The following is a 23,852-nucleotide window of genomic DNA, read 5'->3' as shown; positions in this document are numbered from 1 at the left end:
TTGACTTCAATCGGCATCATCACAAGGCAAAAAACATTTTGACAGATCATCAACCTCTTTTATCTTTGTTCTCTGACACAGCCTGATTACTTATGGTCTGCTGCAGTAATGGGAGAGGAAGAAGATAGAAGAAGAAGTTTCCAAGACGGGAAAAGAGAAGGAAGGAAAAAGGGAGCGAGGAAAATAAAAGAAGAGACTAAATAAGAGGAAACCTTCATCAGAACATTAGCAAACAAAAATCTATTCCATTCAGAAACCAGAAGGGAGATACAACAAGGGAGATACAACAACAACAGATTATATTTGTAAAACGCCTTTCACATCAGGAGGAGATCCCAAGGCGCTGGACAGTCAGGGATCCCCACCCAAGCTGGTGCTTGGGATCAAGAGGGGTGGAGGGCAAGGAGGATAGGTGTAGGAGAATGACCAAAGGCACAGTTGAAGAGGAGAGTCTTGAGACGGGTCTTGAAGGAGGCAGGGAAGGGGGCGAGGCAGAGCGAATGTGGGTTGGGATTCCAGGAGGTGGGAACAGAGAAGCTGAAGGCACGCCCATCAATGGTGGGGCAGGCGAGGCGGGGCCGTGAATCAGGCTGGAGCCCGCTAAGAGAAGGGAGCGAATAGGTTGGTAGGGTGTTAGGAGGTCACAGAGGTAGGGAGGAGCAAGGGAATGGAGGGCTTTGAAGGTGAGGACCAGGATATTGAACTGTATCTTCTGAGTGCTGGGGAGCCAGTGGAGCTGGTTGAGGATTGGGGTGATAGAGTCGTGGAGCCTGGTATGGGAGAGGATACGAGCTGCAGAGTTCTGGATGATCTGCAGCCAGAGGAGGGAAGCGTTTGGGAGGCCGACAAGCAGGGAGTTTGTGTAGTCGGGCCTGGATGTGATGAATGTGTGGATGAGGGTCTCGACAGCCTGTGATGAGAGGAAGTGGCGGAGCCGGGCGATATTGTGGAAGTGGGGAAAGGCGGAGCAGGTCATGGCACGGTTGTGGGGGATCAAGGACAGTTTAAGATCGAACAGGTTGCCAAGGTTCCAGACTGGCTCAGTGAGGTGGAGTGTGCAACCATGGATGGTGATGCTGTCAGCGCCTGAAGTGAGGAGGCGCTGACTGGAGCCAATCAGGCGAGCCTTGGTCTTGTTGACGTTCAACAGTAGAATATTGGCTCTCATCCAGGGCTTGATATCTGACAGACAGTCTGTCAGGACAGCAGTAGTACTGAAGTTGTGGATGAAGGCAGAGAGATAGAGTTGGGAGTCATCCGCATACATGTGGAAGTTGACCAAGTTGAAGTGGAGAGGACCAAAGACAGAGCTCTGAGGAACACTGTACGAGGTGGTGCGGGGATTGGAGGAGCAACTGTTTGTGGGGACAAAGTGGAGTCAGTGTGAGAGATAGGATCTGAACCATTCAAGGGCAGAACCACGAAGGTTGAGGTGAGAGGAGAGGTGGTGGAGTGGGATAGAATGGTCAATTGTATCAAAGAAAGCAGAGAGGTCAAGGAGGAGGAGGACAAGACAGAGGGAGCCCTGGTCATAGATGGACAGTAAGTCATTTGTCACTTTGACCAAGGCTGTTTCTGTGCTGTAGGCAGCATTTTGGTGACAATTGGAGGGGTTTGTATAGGAGGTGGTAGGAGAGGAAGGAGCATAGCTGGGAAGCAACAACTCATTCAAGGACCTTGGAAAGGAAAGGGAGGTTGGAGATGGGGTGGTAATTTGAGAGCAGGGATGGGTCCAAGGAAGTTTTTTGAGGATGCAAGGAAATATAACTGTCACATGAAAATGTCCCTGTGTCAACAACAACAACTTGCATTTATATCACGTCTCAGAGCGTTTAACAGCAGCACGGCTTGATGCCAAACAGGAAAGAGAGGGGAGGTAACCAATGGCACGGGTGAAAAGGAAGGTCTTCAGGTGCGATTTCAAGATGGCCAAAGAAGGGGCAATATGGAAGGATGGAGGTAGGAAGTACCAGAAATTTGGGGTGCAGTGGCTGAAAGAAACATGTCTGTAATGGAATACGTCCTCTCTCCCTGAGAAGCAGGAGCTCAAGCTGAGCTTGAACAACAGCTGTTGTGCACCAATCAAGGTGGATTCCAAGCCCTGTTCATATGGCCTTGTGTTCACAAACCCAGATTCCAGGTAGCCCCTTCCACCAGTTGTCCTCCCTAGCCTCAGAGTTTCAATGTCGGCTATTTGACACACATCTGCCTTCAGGGCAGCGAGAGGACCTTGGCTTAGCATAATTGAGTGCTTTGAGACGTCCTCCCAATGTGAACGACTGCTGAAACCCTCATTTATGCTTTCATTACCTACAGACTTGACTATGCTATCTCCCCATTTGCTGTACGTCCCAACTCTTTCATCCACAAATTGCAGATTATTTAGAACTCTGCAGCTCATGGCCTCAAGCACCAAACTTTGTGAACCAATCACCCCCATCCTTGCCCAGCTTCAATGGCTCCCCATCCCCAGAGGATCGAGTTCAAGATCCTCATCCTCACATTTAAATCCTTCCACGGGCTAGCTTGTGCCTATCTCTGCAACTTATTAAAACTTCACCAATCTGTCCGCTTCTTCTGCTCTTCAGGCACTGCCCTGCCTCATGTCCTCCACTGCCTGCTCCACAATCAGTGGTTGGGCCTTCAGCCTTTCTGCCGCCACCTTCTGGATCTCCATCCTGGAGCCCCTCAGCCTCATCCCCTCCCTTGGCTCCTTCAAGGCATGTCTCCAGCCCTTCATTTTCGACTGTACCTTTGGTCAATTTCCCCCCTCCACCACCACCACCCCACTGCCAACCACCCCTCGCTGATCCCAACCCACAGCTCAGATGCAAACCCCTCATTGTCCAGCACCTTGGGACATCCTCTTGATGTGAATGCAATTTACTGTTATTGTTGTATAAATGTGAATTGTATTGTATTGGTGATTTGAATATGAAACGACACACTCACAAACTGGGGCGATATTCTCTTTTTCAAAACATGCTGTTATGTTTTATTTATTTTGAAGGTTCAAGTTTGATTTCGGCAGGAGGGATGAGATGATTCTCTTTGTCTATCTCACTAGAAGTAATTGACCACTCTGCGAATGGACTGGATGTTGGCACTTTGGCTCTGCCACACCGAGTGGGAATGATAGTATCCTCTCTCCACGATGTACATTCTGCCGCGATAGTTTGGCTCTTCATACAGAACCCAGCTGTGGATTGGAAGGGTTGGGGGAGGGTAGAGGAATAAAAGGAAAATATTCATCTTTATTATTGATTACCATGAACCATCTTTTTTTGCTAACCTATGCCTAATACATTTTGGAATTAGGCAAGCAGGATGCTTTCCTCCATGGAGAGAGTGCACATTCCATTCCAACAATCTATGTCTGGAATTTCCATGTGTAGGTGGGATGCAGTGCTGCTATCAGCTGAGCCAAACTGACACAGGGCACTTTCCTCCTAAAATAGGAATATAGGTTATTCGGCCCTTGAGCCTGCTCTGCCATTCTGTCAGATCATGTCTTGAAAATTTCTATTGACCCGGCATCGCAGACGTTTCATAGAATCATAGTATCAAACAATTATACAGCACAGAAGGAGGCCATTGAGCCCATAGTGTCTGTGCCGGCTCTTTGAAAAGAGCTATCGAATTCAATCCCACTCCCCCTCTCTCTCCCCATAGCCCTGCAAACTTGTCCTCCCCAAATAATTATCTACTTCTCTCGTAAAAACTGTTATCGAATCGGCTTCCACCACCCAGGCACCGCATTCCACATCCCAACAACTCGCTGTGTAAAAAAAATTCTTCTCACCTCCCCTCTGTTTCTTTTAACAACTATTTTAAATCGGTGTCCTTGGGTTACCTACCCAATCGCCAGTGGAAATAGTTTCTCCTTGTTCACCATATCAAATCCCCTCATAATTTTGAAAACCTCTAGCAAGTCTCCTCTTAACCTTCTCTGCTCCAAGGAGAATAATCCTCGCTTCTCCAGCCTCTCCTGATAACTGAAGTCCCTCATCTCAGGTACCATCCTGGTAAATCTCCTTTGCACCTTCTCCAATGCCTTGACATCCTTCCTAAAGTGTGGTGTCCAGAACTGAAGACAGCACTCTAGTGAAGCCTAATCAGTGTTTTATAAAGGTTTATGATAACTTCTTGACTTTTGTATTCTATGCCCCTATTTACAAAGCCAAGAGTCCTGTACACTTTTTTTTTTAACACATGCCCTCTGCCTCCACAAGAAGATTTCCTCTTTGTCCCCTAATTGGACCCACCCTACCTTTGATTAACCTTTTATTCTTTATATGTTTATAAAATACCTTAGGGTTCCCTTTTATGTTACCCGCTAATCTTTTCTCATACTGTCTCTTTGGGGCCCTTTTATTTCCTTTATCAGTTCTGTATTCTATTTGATTATCTTCTGTATTTTGGACCTGACATTTATCATAAGCCTCCTTTTCTGTTTTATTTTAATCCGAATTTCCTTATTCATCCAGGGAGGTTTGGATGCCCTACCTTTCCCCATTGTGGGAATGTATTTGTTCTGTTCTTAAACTATCTCCTCCTTGAAGGTTTCCCATTGCTCATTAGTTGTTTAATCTGCTAAGCTTTCTTTCCAGTCCACCTTAGCTAGCTCTTTTTTTAACTCACTGGAATTAGCCCTCTTCCAGTTGAGTATCTTCACCTTTGATTGTTTCTTGTCCCTTTCCATAAGTACTCTAAACCTAATGATGGATGTTGTGATCACTGTTGTCCAGATGCTCTCATACTGAAACCTGCTCCACTTGCCCCACTTCATTCCCCAGAACTAAATCCAACACTGCTTCCTTCCCGTTGGGCTGGAAACATACTGATCCAGAAAGTTATTCTGCACATATTTCAGAAATCCTTCCCCCTCTTGGCCTTTACACTGTTATTTTGCCAGTCTATGTTAGGATAATTGAAGTCCCCCATTATCACTGCTCTATTGGTTTTACATCTTTCTGAAATCTGCTTACAGATTTCCTCGTCTATCTCCTTCCCACTATTTGGTGGCCTTTAGTATACACATAAGAGAGTAACAGCTCCTTTTCTGCTCCTTAACTCTAATCAAATAGATTCTGTTTTGGGACCATCTAGCACATTGTCCCTTTCCAGGGCCATAACAGTGTTTTTAATCAATATTGCCAGTCCCCCTTCCTTGTTTTCCTTCCCTATCCCTAGTGAATACATTGTAGCGAGGAATATTCAGCTCCCATTCCTGCCCTTCTTTGAGCCAAGCCTCTGTTATTGCCACTACATCATATGACAACTTGAGCCTGCAACTCACGAACCTTATTTGTCACACTCCGTGCATTTACACACATGCACTCCAAGACTGACATAGCCTGTCTGCATTTCTCCCCTGTCTAGTTCCTCCTTTTTCTGGATTACTCCTTATTACATTGCTATTCGTCTCTCCCAGCCCTCTATGTAACTTTTTTGTCCTCCCTAATGCTACATCCTGATTCCCTTCCCGCCTCAAAATTAGTGTAAACCTTTCCCACAGCACCAGTTAACCTCCCTGCAAGGACATTGGTCCCAGCCCTATTCATGTGTAACCCATCCGCCTTGTACAGATCCCACCTGCCCCAGAACTGGTCCCAGGGAGGCAACATACCATCCGAGAGTCACGTCTTTGGTTGCAGAAGTGCCTATCTACTCCTTTCACCATTGTGTCCCCTTGACAATCACATTGACATGCTTCCATGGGTCCCCGTGTGCATCCATTTGTTTTTGACTCCCCTCCCCAGAGGTGGCTGTGGGGTGACCACCTCCTGAAACATTTCATCCATGTACTTTTCAGCCTCCCGTATGTTATGGAATGACACCAGCCTCTCCTCAAGCTCAGAAACTCTGAACTAAAGCTCTTGCAGCCAGAGGCACTATCTACACACGTGTCTGTCCAGGGCACACAAAGCATCCTGGAGTTCATACATGACACACATTGTGCATGCATCCGGTCTCAGCTACCCTGCCATATTCTCAGACATGTTTTGTATTATTTTAGCATATTTTATAATTATGCACCTCGTTCCCCCTCTGTACTGAATTCCCACTCTCACCAAATTCCTTAACAGGATTCTCACTCTGTTCCACCTCACTCAATTCCCTCCTCACGCTGCTGGGCTCCCTGCTGAAGTCCTGCTGGGTTCTCTGCTCAAGTTCCAGCAGTGGAACTCGGGGTACTCGCCCTGCTCCAGATGTACTGCTGGCCCTTGAATTCAGGGTGATCATAGAAAATCCAGACACTGCTTCTGGTGGAGTGAGTTACAGATTTCCACTACCCTCCCACCGACCTACAATCTCTACAAAAACCCAAGTAATGACTTAAGTGGCTCTTTCGTTCAAGAAATGGCTGTCTATACAGTACTTACGCTCCATCGCCGTAAACCTTGAGGGAGTTCACACAGGTCTTATTCCAGCCTCTGCCCTGCAGGAATGGGCAGTCCTCACAGAACTCCATGCATTGGCCAGTGAAGTTGCAGGTGTCAAACAGTTCTATTCTGTAATGCTCGCCATGCTGGGGACAGAAAACGAGTCAGAGGAGAGAGTTCACAGCATCAGTCATTCGTGCGGATCAAGGAGGGAGGGTTTAAGGCAGTATTTAAGGACATACTAAGCAGATGCGACAGAGAGGTAGATAGAAGGAGGGAACAACAACAACAGCTTGCATTTATATGGTGCCTTTCACCTGGGGTAGCATCTCAGAGCACTTCAGAACGAGGAAGGGAGTAAGGTAGGGGCGGGAGTGGAGGGAAGGAGGAGAGGGAGGAAGGAGTCCTGTAGCTCAGTGGTTAGAGCACTCGCCTTGCAAGTGAGACACCTGAGTTCAATTCCAGGCAGAGGGCGAAACCTTGGGCAAGTTTCCTTACTCCATACGCCTAATAATAATCCCTCCAAAACAAAACAATAATAAATTGGTCACTTTCAATCCTCGACTGATTGTGGGACACTGCTGTGCGCAATTGGCTGCCACATTTCGCCCAGAAAATGTACAGTCAATTCGCTTTACAGTTTATTCTGTGAAGAGCTTGGAAATGACGAGAAGACGTGAAAAGCACTATATCAAATGCAAGGAGTATTATTATTATTAAGGGGCATAGATAGGAAGGAGAGTAGAGGGAGTAGAGGAAGGCAGAATAGAGGGAGGAGAGGAATAGAGGGAAGTGAGGCGAGAGAGAGGAGAGGAAGGGAGGGAAGGAGAGGAAGAGATGGAAGAGAGTAGAGAGAGAAGGAAGAGAACAGGCTGGGAGAGAATAAAATAATAATCCTTTCATTTGATATAGCACCTTATCACTTAGTTGTAACGTCTCAAAGCGCTTCACAGAATATACTGTAAAGTGGATCGACTGTGTATTTTGTGTGTGAAACGTTCTGGGGGATGGTGTCAACCAACAGATCACAACCCTCTCCCCCACTCCCCGGAGGGTCTGACCTACCATTCTCACAGGCTTGCAGGAGCCCATGTGGTCGTTGTGAGCGTTCCAGCGGTGGAACTCGGGGTACTCGCCCCGCTCCAGGATGTACTGCTGGCCCTTGAAGTCAGGGTGATCATAGCAGATCCAGGCACTGCTCTCCACGCGGATGGAGTTGACTCTGTTCATGAAACCCTTGTCCTGGAAGTTGTCGCAGTCACCATACACCTCCAGCTTCCGACCAGTGAAGCATTTCCCCTCATAGAAAACGATCTGATAGAGAGAGAGAGACAGAGAGTGTGAATGAGAGTGAGAGATAGGGAGACAGTGAGAGATAGAAAGAGACAGAGACAGACAGAAAGAGAGAGAGTAAGACAGAGAGAGAGACAGACAGAGAGAGACAGATTGAGACATAGAGAGAGAGAGAGGGAGTGGGAGAAAGATATATATATAGAGAGAGAGTGAGAGATAGATAGGCAGAGAGAGACGGTGAGAGAGAGACAGTGAGAGATGGAGAGAGGCAGAGACAGTGAGAGATAGAGAGAGATAGTAAAAGAGAGACAATAAGAGATAGAGAGCTAAACAGATAGAGAGAGAAAAGAGTGGCAGAGAGAAGAGAGGAAGAGAGAGACAGTGAAAGAGAAAGATAGTGAAACACACAGAAAGAGGGAGGAGACAGAGTGAGACTGAGCGGATACAGTGAGACTCAGAGAGAGAGAAAGAGGTAGATCCAGAAAGAGAGAGAGAGTGGAACAGAGAGCCAGAGAGAGAGTAAGAGAGAAATGAGAGAGACAGAGCGAGAGACAGAGGGAGAGAGAAATGTGAGGGACAGAACAAGAGAGAGAAAGACAGAACGAGACAGAGATGGAGACACAGAGAGAGACTGAGGGAAACAGTGAGACAGACAGAAAGAGAGATGATGATGAAGGATTTAATAATAATAATAATCCTTGCATTTGATATAGTGCTTTTCACGTCTTCTAGACGTCTCAAAGCGCTTCACAGAATATGCTGTAAAGTGAATTGACTGTATATTTGTGGGCGAAAAGGGGCAGATTTGTGTAAGAAAGAAAAGAATTCCTGTGAGCTGATATTATGAGATTGGCTCATGGTCAGTGAATAACGTAAAATAATAATAAGCCTTCTATTTGCTACAGTGCCTTATTTATGTCATCGAGATGTCTCAAAACATTTCACAGGATATACTGTAAAGTGGTGTTGCTGTAAATTTCTACGCCTCTCTGGCTTGGTGTTTGAGAATCCTCCTAGGAATCCATGGAATTGGAGTTCCTGCACCTAGTGGAGCTTGGTTGTCCTGCTATAACTATCATTCTCTGTTTCTGAAGGTAGATCCCCCCCTACATCAATAGCCATAAATAGGCTGTGTCCACTTGTCGGTGAGGCCTAAACTAAAGAAGCGTACAATAGCCAGTAGCAGATGTAAAAGAGAATTTAAAATGAACGTGGCTGAGGCTGAGGTAAAATGTAGAACATACTGTCAGAAGCTGTGATTTGTAGCAGAAAGTGTCAATAAGTTTAAGAGGAAACTCAATGCATAAATGAGGGAGAAGGACATGGAGGGGTACAGGAGAGGGGAACAGGACGGATAAGGGATTGTGTGGAGAATAATCATCCTTGCATTTGATATAGCACCTTATCATGTCATTGAAATGTCTCAAAGTTCTTCAAGGAAATATATTGTAAAGACTGTATATTTTATGGGCGAAACGCAGCAGCCAATTGCGCACAGAGATGCCCACAAACAGTTGTAGATTGAGTGACCACATTTTTTTTGATGGATTATTACCCTTGCAAAGTAATCCACCAATTGACTAACAACTGAGTTCCTGCTTACTGCTAGGTAAACAGAGATGTGTGGAGTAAGGAAACTTGTTTAAGGTTTTGCCCCGCCCGGGAATCAAACCCAGGTTTTCTTGCTTGCAAGGCTAGCACGTTACCGACTACGCTACAGCACTCCAGAGTATAAACACTGGAATGGATTAGTTGGGCCAAATGGCCTGTTTCATTGTTTTTTGGGAAGTCAGCTACGTGCAGAACCATTCACCATGTTTAAGTAACCAAATCAGTGCTGTACAGTCTATGTAATTCTATGTATTGCAGTAGCCTCAGAGAACAGTTTGAAGCTGTTGCTGAGAGAAGACATTTCATTGGTCCCAATGAGCTGACAATATATGGAGCTAACATTATATAAGGCTAACATTCAACATAAAAATAATCATAATAATCTTTGCATTTGATACAGGGCCTTTCACATCAGGAAGATGTCTCAAGTCACTTCACAGGATTCCCTGTAAGGTAACTGTGTGTTTTGTAGATGAACGCAGCAACCAATTTGCGTAAAACCAATATCCAAAAACCAAACAGCCATGCAGTGGATGAATGATTTTATCTAGTCGATGGTTCCCCAGGACTCCAGGAGAAATTATTTTTGAATAGTGCCACGGGATCTTTAACATCTTTAACCTGAACAGGCAGGAGGGATGTTAGATTAACACCAATCACCTCCATCCTTCACTGGCTCCCCATCTCCCAGAGGATTCATAAAATCTATGTCCTTAGCTTTAAAGGTCTCCACGGTCTTGCTACGCCTTACCTCTAGGACCTCCTAAAACCTTACCAACCTGTTCGCTCCCCCCACTCAGCAGATACTGGCCTGCTCCACGACCCCAGCCCTGCCCACTTCACCATCGAATGTTGGACCTTTAGCCTTTTTGTAACCACCTTCTGACTCCATCCTGGAGCACATCCACCTTGCCCCCTCTCTTGCCTCCTTCAAGGCCCATCTCAAGACGTTCCTCTTCGAAAGTGCCTTTGGTCATCTTCCCATCACCACCCACCTTGCTCTCCACCCCTCTTGATTTCAGCCCACAGCTCAGGGGCAAACTCTTGACTGTCCAGCGCCTTGGGACATCCTCCCGATGTGAAAGACGTTATATAAATGCAATTTGTTGTGTTCTCTCATCAGCACTCAACTCTGCATCACTCTCCCCCCACCCCCACCACCGATGCAGCCGGTGTGAACTGTGTGAGTTCAAAGTCCCCAAAGTGGGGGTTGAACCCACAACCTTCTGACTCAGAGGCGAGAGTGTTACCAACTGAGCCAGGCTGATATTATTTAAAAAGCAGCTTGATGCTGTGATGGGGGACGGTATGTTTCGCCCACAAAATATACAGTCAATTCACTTTACAGTATATTCTGTGAAACGCTTTGAGAAAGAGTTACAGTACCCCAACACACTCTCTGGGATCCCCAAGCCTTGGCTCTTGCCAACCTGCCCCTGATACTCTCAGAATTAGGTAAGTGGGATTGTCTCATTGGATTCCATTCCAGACACATGGGAATTTCCATGCGTAGATGACAAACGTATTTGGGACTCTCAGTCTAGTTTGGAGGTTGATGATGGGTTTTCATATGCGTCAGACACCCACCTGACCAAAACAAAAATCTGTTAAATTAGCCACCCCCTCTACTCTCCAATTACTCCCATCACAGTCCGTACTGAAGCCAAATTGAACACAAGTTGTCAAAGGAGTAGCTCTTAACAGTAACTGTGCTGATGATCTGAGCAAAGTCCATTTACAACACTCTGCAAACGTTCTATGCCTGAGCAAAATTTGCTCTGCGTATCATATCTATATTATAAACAATAGAATCATAGATTCTTACAGCGCAGATGGAGGTCATTTGGCCCATCATGCCTGTGTCGGCTCTTTGAAAGAGCTACCGAATAGTCCCCAACCACCACCACATTCCCCATAGCTCTGCAATTTTTATTTATCTTTTCAAGTATATATACAATTCCCTTTAGAAAGTTATTGTTGAATGAATCTGCTTGCACCACCCTTTCAGGCAGTGTGTTCCAGACCACCCACTAGTGGAAACTTCTCCTTATTTATTCTTATCAAAACCCCTCATAAGTTTGAACACATCTATTAAATCTCCCCTCAACCTTCTCTGCTCTAAGGAGAACAATCCCAGCCTCTCTAGTCTCTCCACATAACTGAAGTCCCTCATTCCTAGTATCAATAGTAAAGTTTTCAAATAAAAAAGAACAGAAGTGAATTTGCTGGCTACTCACCTTGCCAGAATACTGTGACATGTTGCTACTGGATTGTGTCCAACAGAACTAAATGCCAGAATGCTTTGACACCAAAGAAAAATTGGACACCCCAATATATACTCCTGGGGCCATGAGCATCTCTCTCGCGAGACTTGCTCATCAATAAAATTGCAACATGAGGCTGAAAAGTTTTGCTGGACAAACAAAACCATTGGGAAATACGTTCTGCTGATTCAGTGGCTTTGTAGTTCACGCAGACGGCCTGACAAAGGAATTGCTGGGAGGGATTTGGGAGGATTAGGCCCCTCATTCAGTGAGTTTAATCTGCTGGCGAGTGATGCATTGATTCAGGAAAGTACTGCCAACATGCTAACATTTGACAGAGTAAAGTGTAATCCGAGCGCAAAAAAACAGTCGGAAAATAACGGCTTTACATTGGAACTGAATACAGGTAATAACTTGGGAGAGACTTTTTAACATGTATCTTTGAAGAACTAAGAACAAATTAGATTTATTTTAGGAAATAATTTCTCAGGATACAGTATATAATCTGGGATATGACAGTTGGAAGGCAAACTGGATGGATCTTGGTCTTCTTTCATCTAGCAATTCTTATATTCTTATGATCTAAACAGGGAAGGAATCCTGTAGCTCAGTAGTTAGAGCACTCGCCTAGCAAGCGAGAAACCTGAGTTCGATGCTGGCAGAGCAAAACCTTGGGCAAGTTTCCTTACTACACATGCCTGATAATAATCCCTCAAGAAAAAAAAATTAAATTGGTCACTTCAATCCACGACTGTTTGTGGGACACTGGTGTGCGCAATTGGCTGCCACAAAATATATAGTCAATTCACTTTACAGTACATTTTGTGAAGTGCTTTGGGATGTCTAGAAGACGTCAAATGCAAGGATTATTATTATATTATAAGGAATATATAATAGTTGTAGCATTGCAGTGTGAGGTTTGACGGTTCCTTTGATTTGATACAGCGCCTTTCATGATAGGAGGATGTCGTCAAGCACTTTATAGCATTTCACTGTAAAGTGTAGTGACTGTGTATGTTGCTTGCAACACTGACCAGCAAACAGCCACAAAGTAAATGGTTGATTTTATTTGGAGGATTGTTAGCCAGTTCGTGGGAAAAATTGTCTTCTCCTCCCCAATAGTGCTGTAAGTGCCTTAATGTCCAGCTAACCAGGCAGATGGGAGCTCAGTTTAATAATAATAATACTTGCATTTGATATAGCGCTTTTCACGTCTTCTAGACGTCTCAAAGTGCTTCACAGAATACACTGTACAGTGAATTGACTATATATTTTGTGGGTAAAACACGGCAGCCAATTGCACACAGCAGTGTCCCACAAACAGTCGTGGATTGAGTGACCAAATTGTTATTATTTTTTTCTCTTGAGGGATTATTATCAGGTGTGTGGTGTAAGCAAACTTGCCCAAGGTTTGCCCAAGGAATGAAACAACAACAACAACAACAAGAAGATTGCATTTATAGAGCGCCTTTCACGTCGGGAGAACGTCCCAAGGCGCTGGACAGTTGGGTCGGACCCGAGCAGGGGGGCAATGGTCAGGGTGAGGGGAGGGAAGGGAGGGAGTGAGGAGGGGGTAGACAGTCGAGAGGGGAGGTGAAGGCTCGGTTGAAGAGAAAGGTCTTGAGACCGGCCTTGAAGGAGGAAAGGGAGGAGGCGGTGAAGGCACTGGGGAATGGAGTTCCAGAGCCTAGGGGCTGAGAGGCTGAAGGCCCGGCCACCGATGGTAGGGCGGTTAGGGCGGGGGATGTGGAGCAGACCGGAGCCAGAGGAACGGAGGGTATGGGCAGGTAAGTAGGGGGATAGTAGGTCGGAGAGGTAGGAGGGAGCAAGGCCGTGAATGGCCTTGTAGGTGAGGATGAGGATCTTGAATTCGATCCTCTGGGGGATGGGGAGCCAGTGGAGGCGAGCGAGGGTGGGAGTGATGTGGTCCCGAAGCCTGGTGCGGGACAGTACATGAGCTGCAGAGTTCTGAATGACCTGCAGCTTGTGGAGGGAGGTGGCGGGAAGGCCGGCGAGGAGAGAGTTCCCATAGTCCAGCCTTGAGGTAATAAAGGCGTGGACCAGGGTTTCAGCAGCGTGAGGGGTGAGGTAGTGCCGTAGTCTGGCGATGTTCCGGAGGTGGTGGAAGGCGGTACCAGTTGTGGCGCGGATGTGGGGAAGAAAGGACAGCTCAGGGTCGAACAGAACCCCGAGGTTCCTGATTGGCTTTGAGAGGTGGAGAGTGCAGCCTTGGATGCTGATGCTGTCAGCGCCTGAGGTGCAGAGGCGCTGATGCGAACCAATCAGGAGGGCCTCAGTTTTGCGCACATTGAGCTGAAGAAAGTTGTCTCTTGTCCAGGACTCGATGTCGCACAGGCAGCTGTCAGGACATCGGTGGTCGTGGAGTTGAGGGTAGAGGAGGAGAGGTAGAGTTGGGTGTCATCCGCATGTCTGCGGATGATGTCACCACAGGGGGAGCATACAGCAGGTGAAGAGGAGGGGACCGAGGACAGAGCCCTGAGGGACACCGCACAAGACAGTGCGGAGGCTGGAGAAAAAAACGTTAGCGGAGACAAAATGAAGACGGTGGGAGAGGTAGGACCTAAACCACTCAAGAACAGGGCCTTGAAGGTTGAGGTGGGAGGACAAGTGGTGGAGGAGGACAGAGTGGTCGACCATATCGAATGCTGCTGATAGGTTGAGGAGGACGAGGAAGCAGAGGGAGCCCTGGTCACAGATGGTCAAGATGTCATTAGTGACCTTGACCAGGGCGGTTTCTGTGCTATGGGCAGCACGGAAACCTGACTGAAGGGTTTCGAATAATGAATGGATGGAGAGGAAAGAGCGCAGCTGGGAGGCGACGACTTTTTCAAGAACCTTGGACAGGAAGGGGAGGTTGGAGATGGGCCGGTAGCTTGATAGCTGCGACACATCAAAGGAGGGTTTTTTCAGTGTGGGAGTGATGGTAGCAGTTTTGAGGGGAATGGGAACAGAGCCAGAGGAGTGCTCCAACTATTGAGCTAAAGGACTCCACGTTTAATGTCTCATCGAATGGACAACATTTCTAACAATGCAGCTTCCCTCATCACTGTATTGGAGTGTCAGCCTAAGCCATGAAAAGAATTACCAACAGTGAAACAGAGAGTGTAGTCTATGAGCTAGAGCTTATGAAAAGTGGAACTTAGGTCCCTGGAGAGAGGATCTGTGGAGAAATCTACCCTCAAGATGTTTGAACATTAACAATTAAATCTTCCAAATATTGTGGTAATTCACTTAGTCATAATAATAATCCTTGGATTTGATACAGTACTTTTCATGTAAAGCGCTTCACAGAATTTACAGTATAGTAACTGTATTTTTAGGTGAACGTGGCAGCCAACTTGTGCACAACAATGTCTCACAAACAGCCATGAAATTAATAATAATAATAATAATCATCCTTGCAATTGGAAGATAATTGGAATCCTGCAGCGTATTGGTACTCGCCTGGCAAGAGGGAGGCTGCCTGTGTTCAAATCCCAGACAGGGCAAAACCTTAGGCACGCCTGTTTACCTAGCAGTAAGAAGGAACCCAGTTGTCAGTCGATTGGTAGATCCCTTTCAATAATCCCTTCAAAAATAATAATTATTTGGTCACTCAATCCACGACTGTGAGATATGGCTGTATTCAATAGGCTGCTGTGTTTCACCCACAAAATATAGTCAATTTATTTTACTGTATATTCTGTGAAGCGCTTTGAGATGTCTCAACAACATGATAAGGTGCTATATCAAATGCAAGGATTATTATTATATAGTGTAGATGTTGTCTGGAGGATTGTTGGCTAGGCTTCTACAAATCACTTGATGCCCTGGCAACCCCTACCTCTCCGTCCTATTTATACCCCACTCCTCTAACTGCCCCACTCCTCTACCTGCCAAACAACTGGCACCAGTCTCCCGCACGTCCCTCATCCCCTCCGCTCCACCATCGGCGGACATGCTTTCAGGTCCTACATACTGAAACTGTAGAACTCTGACTCAATCGCTTTGCCTTGTCCCCTCCTAGTCAATCATCAGATTGCATTTGAATACTTTCCTCTTTGACTGTGCCTACAGTTACCTCCCCTTTCCCACCCACCTCAGTGTCAAGCTCCACCACTGTTAAGTGCTCCAAGACCCTACCCCACCTGAAGGGCACTATATAAATGTTTGTTGTTGTAATTACCCTCTATATAAATAAAATACTTTCTGCTATCTAGCCTGAAGTTGTCCTTTAACCCTGAACCTGTGGCCCCCTTGTTCTGCTGCCTCGGCATATCTGAAAGGATTGTTGTGGGTTTACATTCCTAATCTCATTTAGAATCTTATATAAATTCTCCACTAAGATAGAATACAATACAAATTTACATTTACATAGCGCTTTAAATGTTGGGAGGACATCCCAGGGGGACAAGTCCAGGGTTTGCTCCAAGGGAGTGGGGTGGAAAATGTCTCTTTTTAATGGAATTATCTAATCATTGCTCATAGCTCAGCCTCTGACATTCGGGATTATTCCTTCTTGCTCTCCTCTGTGTTGTCCAAACTGCGTAGTGAGACCTAACCAATGCCTCATCCAGATTCAGCATTAGCTTCTCTAACTGTTAATTAGCCTGTTGTGTGTCAGTCTGGCTCAGTTGCTAGCACTCTCACTTCTGAGTCAGGATTTCCTGTGAAGGGTAGTGACGCTGTGCTTGTCTTTGAACATGGCAGCCAATTTGCATGCAGCAATGTCCCACAAACAGCCATGAAGTGAATGACCAATTTTATTTAGGGATTGCTGGACAGGAAAAAAACTCCCTACTGTTTTCAATTAGTGGATCTTTAACGTATGCCTGAACAGGCAACCTCGTTTTACCATCACATCAGAAGGACGGCACCTCCGACAATGCAGCTCTCTAGTGCCAGCCTGTACTCTGAGCTCAAACAACAACAAATTACAGCATGGGGCTTGACTCCAGAACCTTCTGACACCTGACAATAAGTGGAAAAAGGAAAAGATTGGAGGCGAAACAGGAGCAAAGTTTTCAAATGTTTTATTTAAAATTGCAAAAAGGTTTTATTGTGGTAATATATTCTAGTGCAGTAATATAACATCGTTGGCATAACAAAGGTCTTCTAAAATAATAATCCTTACATTTGATACAGCGCACATCAGGAGAACATCTCAAAGAGCTTCACAGGACGCACTGTAATCAATCAATGCTGCCTCAACCCCTTCGCCTTGCCCTGTCTTCAGATCACACTTGAAGACCTTCTTCTAACACCGTTTCTGGCTCGGCATCAAGCTCTGCAATTGTTAAGTGCTCTGAGTTGCTACCCCGTTTGAAGGTTGCTATTTAAACACAAGTTATTGTTGTTGTAATGAAATCTGTATGAGCCTCATTCCTGCACTGTTAGGGACAGGTTTACAGTGTAGTCACAAGCATACCAGGCCTCGGGAGAACAGACTCAAAATTCCACCTGTAATTTAATTTCAATTAAATCAATTTAAATTTGAGATCACTAAGAATCATGGAAAATTCTTGAATTCAGTCACGATTTAGAAATCAGTCACAACATTGTATATTTATATAACATGCTTTACCCTATGTAGCGTCTCAGAACGCTGAACAGAGGGGAAGAGGGAGGGAGTTCTAGAGGTTAATGGCTTGGCATCTAAAGGCTGTGCCACCAATTGTTGGGTGGAGAGCGCGGGGACGTGTAGCAAAATAATAAAAAGAAATCTTCTTCCAAATTAAGGCTAGATTTAAGCTCCTTTCCATTTCAAAACACTTAACAGAGATATGATGCGGAGCACCGAGAAGGGAGTAAGAAAGGAGAGTTAATAAAGTTGATGTAAAGCACAATTGATATGCTTTTTAGGAGGGATTTTAAGGCAGGAACAAGGAAGCTAAAGGAAGCTGGGAGAGAGTTGCGGAAGGCAAGGGCACAGAGTTGGATGGACGGAATGAGGAACAAGCAACGACCAGAATTCGGGGAGCAGAGGATATAGGCAGAATAGAGCTGGAGGAGATTACAGAGATAGGGAGGAGCAAGACCATTACATTTAGTACAGCCTTTCACATCAGCAATACGTCTCAAAGCGATTCACAGAATTAACTGGAGTGACTGTGTTTTTGTAGGCGAACACTGCAGCCCATTTGTGTAATGTTCCACAGCCAGCCATTGAGTGAATGACACATTTCATCTGGAGGATTGTTGGCCAGGACACCGGAAGAAACTTCTCTTTTTGAATAGTGCCATGAGATCTTTTAATGTCCACCTCAACAAGCAGACGGGACCTCGGATTGTCATCTCGTCCAAAAGACAGCACTCCAGTCAAAGCAGCATACCCATAGCACTGCATTGGATTGTCAGCCTAGACTGAGTTCAAAGTTCCGATGTAGTGCTTGAATCCACAAACTTCTGATTTAGAGGAGGGAAAGCTACTGACTGAGTGAGGCTGACACGTTTACTCGATAAATATAACATTTCAGAGCATGCAGAATTTGTAAAATTCTTAAATTATGTTCTTTAATTTTGAGGCCAGTTTCTGTAGGTTTTTTCAAGATGAACTTGGAAATGCTGTTTTCAATAAGAGTAAATCTAGACTGCCAGCTGGAATGTTCCAGTAGTCTCCATAGTGCAGTATGGTACAACGGGCCATGTGCCAAACTGCAAATGGAGACTAATGTGAGTTTCTACTGGTGAAAAACAAAGTGTTGAAATAAGATGCATTTACTGATATTTCTAACTTTGTGAAGAAAAGGTTAAGATGAATGAATCCAGAGCATTGTTTCAATTCACCTCCAAATTTTCAGATTAATTGTGAGTACTTTGCCAGCACAGAGTGGCTGCAAAATTTGCAATAGCACTTGGATTTATACTATTACAATTATTATTTACTAAAAATAAATAAAACAGCAACTTGCTATATACGTTGCAGTTGTTGTAACCATTCAAATGTAATGACTGATGTAAAAGTAGGTAGCAGAGACTTTATACAGCCTGAGTGTTTTGATAAACTAGTGGTTGAGAGATTTATTCACTCAAGATTCTGTACATTTGCCCAGGGCAAAATTCCAGCCCGTTAACTAGACATGCACCTCAGTGTCAAATGTGAAATTCAATCTTCCGCTTTCAACGTGGTCAGCAACAAATGTGATCACCAAGAACAATGTCAGCTTTTAATCCTGACGTGAAAGAACGCCAGCTCAGACATTCTGTTGTTGGACTCACTTATATTGTCCCCTAGAATGACCCAGTAAGTGATTGCTCTGCATATTGGGAGCAGCTCTGCTTCATACATCCACGCAAAAAAACTTTTTTTTTAAAAAATGTAAATTAGCCCACTTTCTAGTGCAAAAACAGCCATTGTACTAGGCATGAAGGCAGTCATCTGAACTCTCAACAACCCCACCATCTCTCCCAGCCCTTGGTTTCTCACACACAAGCATACACAGACACTCTCTGCATTGAACCACATGCATTTTCTGTCATTCACTGTTATTGATTTTCTCTGGAATATACTGTCTCTGGCACACCCACATTTGTGGCTTGAGCATGCACATACACAGACATTATTTCTGGCACACAGTCAAAGTCTCTGGCACCCACAAATTTCATGTACATAGTACTTTTCACATTGAGAAGACATTTCAAAGTGCAAAGTTGGAAGTGGGAGGGGGAAATTGAGGAGGGAAAGATGGCCGAAAGCATGGTGGTAGAGGTGATGTCTGTCAGACATCAAGTCCTGGATGAGAGCTAACTTTCTTCAGTTGAACGTCAACAAGACTGAGGCTCTCCTGATTGGCTCCCGTCAGCGCCTCCACACCTCAGGCATCACCTGCCCTGGATGCACACTCCACCTTGCTAAGCCAGTCCGGAAGCTTGGGGTCTTGTTTGACCTTCAACTATCCTTTCTACCCCACATCCATGTCATGACCCGCTCTGCCTTCCCTCACCTCCGCAACATCGCCCGGTTCCGCCACTGTCTCACAGCACAGGCCATCGAAACCCTCATACACGCATTGATAACATCCAGGCTTGACTGCTTGTCGGCTTCCCTAACTCCTCCCTCCATAGGCAGTAGATCATCCAGAACTCTGCAGGCTGTGTTCTCTCGCACTCTCCCGCACCAGGCTCCATGACCCTATCACCTCCATTCTCACCCGACTCCACTGGCTTCCCATCAGGGAGGATACTGGTCCTCACCTTCAAAGCGCTCTAAGACCTCCTAACCCCCTACCAACCTGCCCGCTCCCTCAGCTCAGCGGGCTTCGCCTACCCCACCATTGGCGGGAGGGCCATCAGCCAGTCTGCCCTCACCCTCTGGAACTCCATCCTGCAGTCCCTCCACCTTGCCCACTCCCTCGCCTCCTTCAAGCCCCATCTCAAGATCCTTCTATTCAACCATGCCTTTGGTCACCCTCCTCAGTTCGGGTCCGAAACACTGATTGTCCAGCACCTTGGGATATCCTCCCGACGTGAAAGGCGCTATGCAATTGTAATTTTGTTGTTGTTGGGGAGAGAGGGCAAGGCTGTATGATCCCACAATGGAGCTTCAGGGAATCGGGACAGAATGTCATAGCTCGGCCACTGATGATGGGGCAGAGTGGGCAGGGGACATGAACCAACCCAGCATTTGCTGAGAGGAGATGCCAGTAGGGTGACAGAAAGTCTTTATACAAAACGTATAGAGATAAACATATAATCCCTTAAAATTAGGGTGGTCACTCAATGCACAACTGTTTGTGGGACACTGCGGGGCTCAATTGGCTGCCAGGTTTCGCCCACAAAACACAGTATACAATGTAGCCTATGAAGCGCTTTGAGGCATCTCGAAGATGTGATAAGGCGCTATATCAAATGCAAGGATTATTATTACCTAAGTCACATAGGTAGAATGGGAGCAAGGTCATGGAATCATTTGAAAAGGAGGGCAAGAAGCTTGAATTCGATCGGCTGGGGGATGGAGAGCTAGAAGAACTGAGCAAGGGACAATAAGCTTGTGGAGCCTGGTGCAGGAGAGCATGGATCACAAAGTTCTGGATAGTCTGCAGTTTGTATAGAGCAGAATTGAGGAATTCAGTGAGCAAGGTGTTGGAGTAATCAAGCCTTGATGGGAAAGTGTGGATGAGCAACCAGCAACCAGACATTAGCGGAGGAAATCAACGGTGCAAAGATGAGGTCAAATGGAGTGGGCAGGAACCCAAATTACACCAGGCAGGATGTTAAGCAGCTGCTCAGGGGCTGTAACAGCCCTTGCATTTGATATGCTATCACATCATTGGCACATTTCAAAGCATGTCACCAGAATTTACTGTAAAGTCTAGTGGCTGAGCATTTGTAGGTTAATATGGCTGGTGCTGGAATACTGAGGGAGAGAGGCTAGGTTACCCTCCAACTGTGCTGGGTCTGAGGCAAGGAATTGTCAGGCAGAATGTTCAGATCTCTTTGCATGGACAGGTAAGATACAAACATTGGGTCCATACACCCTAACCCACAGCACTCATCGCTCAATTAATTTTAGTTATACAGCACCTTTCACGCCTAGCAGATATCTCAAAAGTGCTTCACAGAATCAGCTGGGAGCCTGACCTCAGAGAGGAGGCAAAAAAGGAGGGTAAAGGCAGGCTCACGTCTCCTAATGGATGGTCAAAAGAATCACTGACATGAGTCACAGATTGAGACCAAGTGATTTTAAGCGTTGAAAGGTAGAACCCTTGCACAAAGGGAGGAAAAAGGGTTAGAAAATGGGTAGGAAGGATAGAAGTCTTGTTCTGTACACAGTTCAATCACCTTTAAACTACTTTAGTAATAATAATCGTTGCATGTGATGTAGAGCCTTATCACGTCTTTGAGACGTCTCAAAGCATTTCACAGAATATAGTGTAAAGTGAATTGACTTATTTTAAAAGAAAACTTCACAATGCTGCTCAGGAATCTTCATCCATTCCACACGGTTGAATCCTGTGGGAGATCACACGCCACAATTTCTGCGATTATTCAAATGAGGTGAGAATGAGGTGAGATCTAAAATTTCTTTTATTTGCATTTCCGATCCATCACAGTTAATGTTTTTATCAGCTGCTGTAAATGCTTTTGCCCAGGTTGCCCCCGGGGGGGGGTAGAGGAAAAAGACACAGGCAATTCAAAATATCTCCAAATCACAACACAAATCAAAACAGAAGACTTTAAAGACGCGCAACGGGGTCAACTCAGCATCTAAGATAAAGTAAAAGCGTGTTAACGATTTGGAGAAGAACTGTTTAAATCAGGAAGATAGAAAGAAGATAGCTTCATTTTTCATCAACTTAAATCATACCCAAATATACTGCATCACACTGGGAAGACAGATAGAAACTAGTACATCCACTCATCTGGAAAATGTATGGATAGCGTTACCTCTCTCTGTAGGAATAATAATAATAATCCTTGCATTAGATATGGCGCTTTTCACATCAGGAGGACGTCCCAAAGTGCTTCACAGAACACACTGTAAAGTGAATTGACTATATATTTGTGGGTGAACGCGGTAGCCAATTGCGCACAGTAATGTCCCACAAACAGTCATGGATTGAAAATGACCAATTTATTATTGNTTTTTTTGTTTTGGAGGGATTATTATTAGGTGTGTGGAGTAAGGAAACTTGCCCAAGGTTTCGCCCTGCCTGGAATTGAACTCAGGTCTCTCACTTGCAAAGCGAGTGCTCTAACCACTGAGCTACAGGACTCCACGCGGCAGAGATTGGGTATACTAGATCTGCAGCACACTGTTGTCAAGGCACTCACTTAAAACTATCAAACTCATTTCCTGCACGTCAACAACAATATTACCAACAAGAAATACTGAAGATCGCCTACGGTGCCAGTAGGTGATGGTAGTGGTGGGTGGGGAGAGGAGAAGGAGGTAGGGAGGGAGGAGAGGGGCATGGTCCTGAAGTACAGGACTGCATTCAAAGATACTGAATTCCACAGGAAACCAGATGAATGTCACGCTGACCCTTGGGAAGGTCGCTTCGATACCAACCCCGGCCACGTGTGTTGAAGCCAAATTCCCCGTGGTCAGCATGAGGCTTATGATTCCCTTCAAATCAGTTTGTGATTTTCAACTCCCTCTATGAATAGTTTGACATTAGTGATATCGTCTGCACGCATACAGAGTACCTCTCTGCAGGCCCCTTCCCCAACAAACATCTTCTGGTCGAGCACAAGTTTGCTCAGAGCACGCCTAAACATCTGTAGATCCAGCTTCACTATGCTAATAAATGGCCGACTTCCAGGTTACCAGTTTGCTGACCCCACTTGCTGCACACGGGCCACTTGCTGCACACGGGAAGTGACATAAGCAGCAACCTGGAAGTTGGTCATTTTTTGCACTTTGCTTATATAAACGAGTTACTGAACACAGGAGACTGCATTCTAAAGCAGTGCTCTGTAATTATTGAATAACGGTATAAAATATAGTAGAAAGCAGTTATACTGCTGAGGATTGTCTATAGCTATATTAATTCATCGCTTTTCCCTGCGCCCAGCTTACAGCCTTTGATAATACAAATGTCAATTTGAATGATTCTCTCATATATATATACACACATATAATATATATAATTTGTTGCATTACATCTCATATTGCATTACATCTAAGTTTAGCCTCTACCTGCTGACAGTCCATTTAAATACAGTGAAAATTAAGTGTGCAGTCGGCTGAAAATAAATTGTTTCAGTCTTGTTTTTTTAAAGAAACAATCCAAAGAAAATGTGATCTCAATCAACCTGTGAATCATTCTCTGCTTTCAGGTCAAAGGGTCACTTTAAACTCAGTGGGGTGTTGGATCGTTTTAAAATACTTTGTACAGCGAATCTAGTTTTAAAAACAATACAGCACTAATCTTAAACAATGGGATCTCTTCTACCGGCAAGTATTAAAACAAATTGATTTGCTGCTAATATTTATTTACAAGTATACATACAACACATGAGGAAACACTGATGTTCAAGCCTGTTTGTGTAAATAGTAGTGTAACAAGATGCACTTTTTTTGATTTCAAAGTTTACAATCAACTACTTCCAACTGACATTCACACTACGTGAACAATGAATGACAGTGAACGACTGCTCCTTGCCCCATGCCAATTTACAAATCAAAAAAATGAATTGCCTTTTTAAAAAGTTTTATGCGATAGTGAAGCCATTTGCAAAATGATCAGAGTTCAACATAAAGGGGGGGGGGGTGGGGGGAGACAGGGTGGTACGTGGAGGGAAAGCAACTCTCTGACCATCTGTAGGACCGGTAAAAAGAAAGGCATAGTTTTTA

General features: G+C 45.1%; 1 protein-coding gene across 1 annotated transcript; it reads right to left on the bottom strand.

Annotated features, from left to right (window-relative positions):
* Nucleotides 1-2,962: 2,962 nt before the first annotated feature.
* LOC103187039 (gamma-crystallin N) lies at nt 2,963-11,636 on the bottom strand. The gene is made up of 4 exons (XM_007906363.2): nt 11,528-11,636; nt 7,452-7,700; nt 6,387-6,532; nt 2,963-3,199 (listed from the first exon to the last, which is right to left on the bottom strand). Exons 1-4 carry the CDS (start codon nt 11,546-11,548, stop codon nt 3,064-3,066), a joined length of 552 nt encoding a protein of 183 aa, XP_007904554.1. The 5' UTR covers nt 11,549-11,636; the 3' UTR covers nt 2,963-3,063.
* Nucleotides 11,637-23,852: the final 12,216 nt, after the last annotated feature.

Source organism: Callorhinchus milii, unplaced genomic scaffold, assembly GCF_018977255.1.
Source record: "Callorhinchus milii isolate IMCB2004 unplaced genomic scaffold, IMCB_Cmil_1.0 Scaffold2, whole genome shotgun sequence".
NCBI lineage: Eukaryota > Metazoa > Chordata > Chondrichthyes > Chimaeriformes > Callorhinchidae > Callorhinchus > Callorhinchus milii.
Note: the sequence above shows the minus strand (reverse complement) of the source record. Positions and strands in the feature narration are given on the sequence as shown.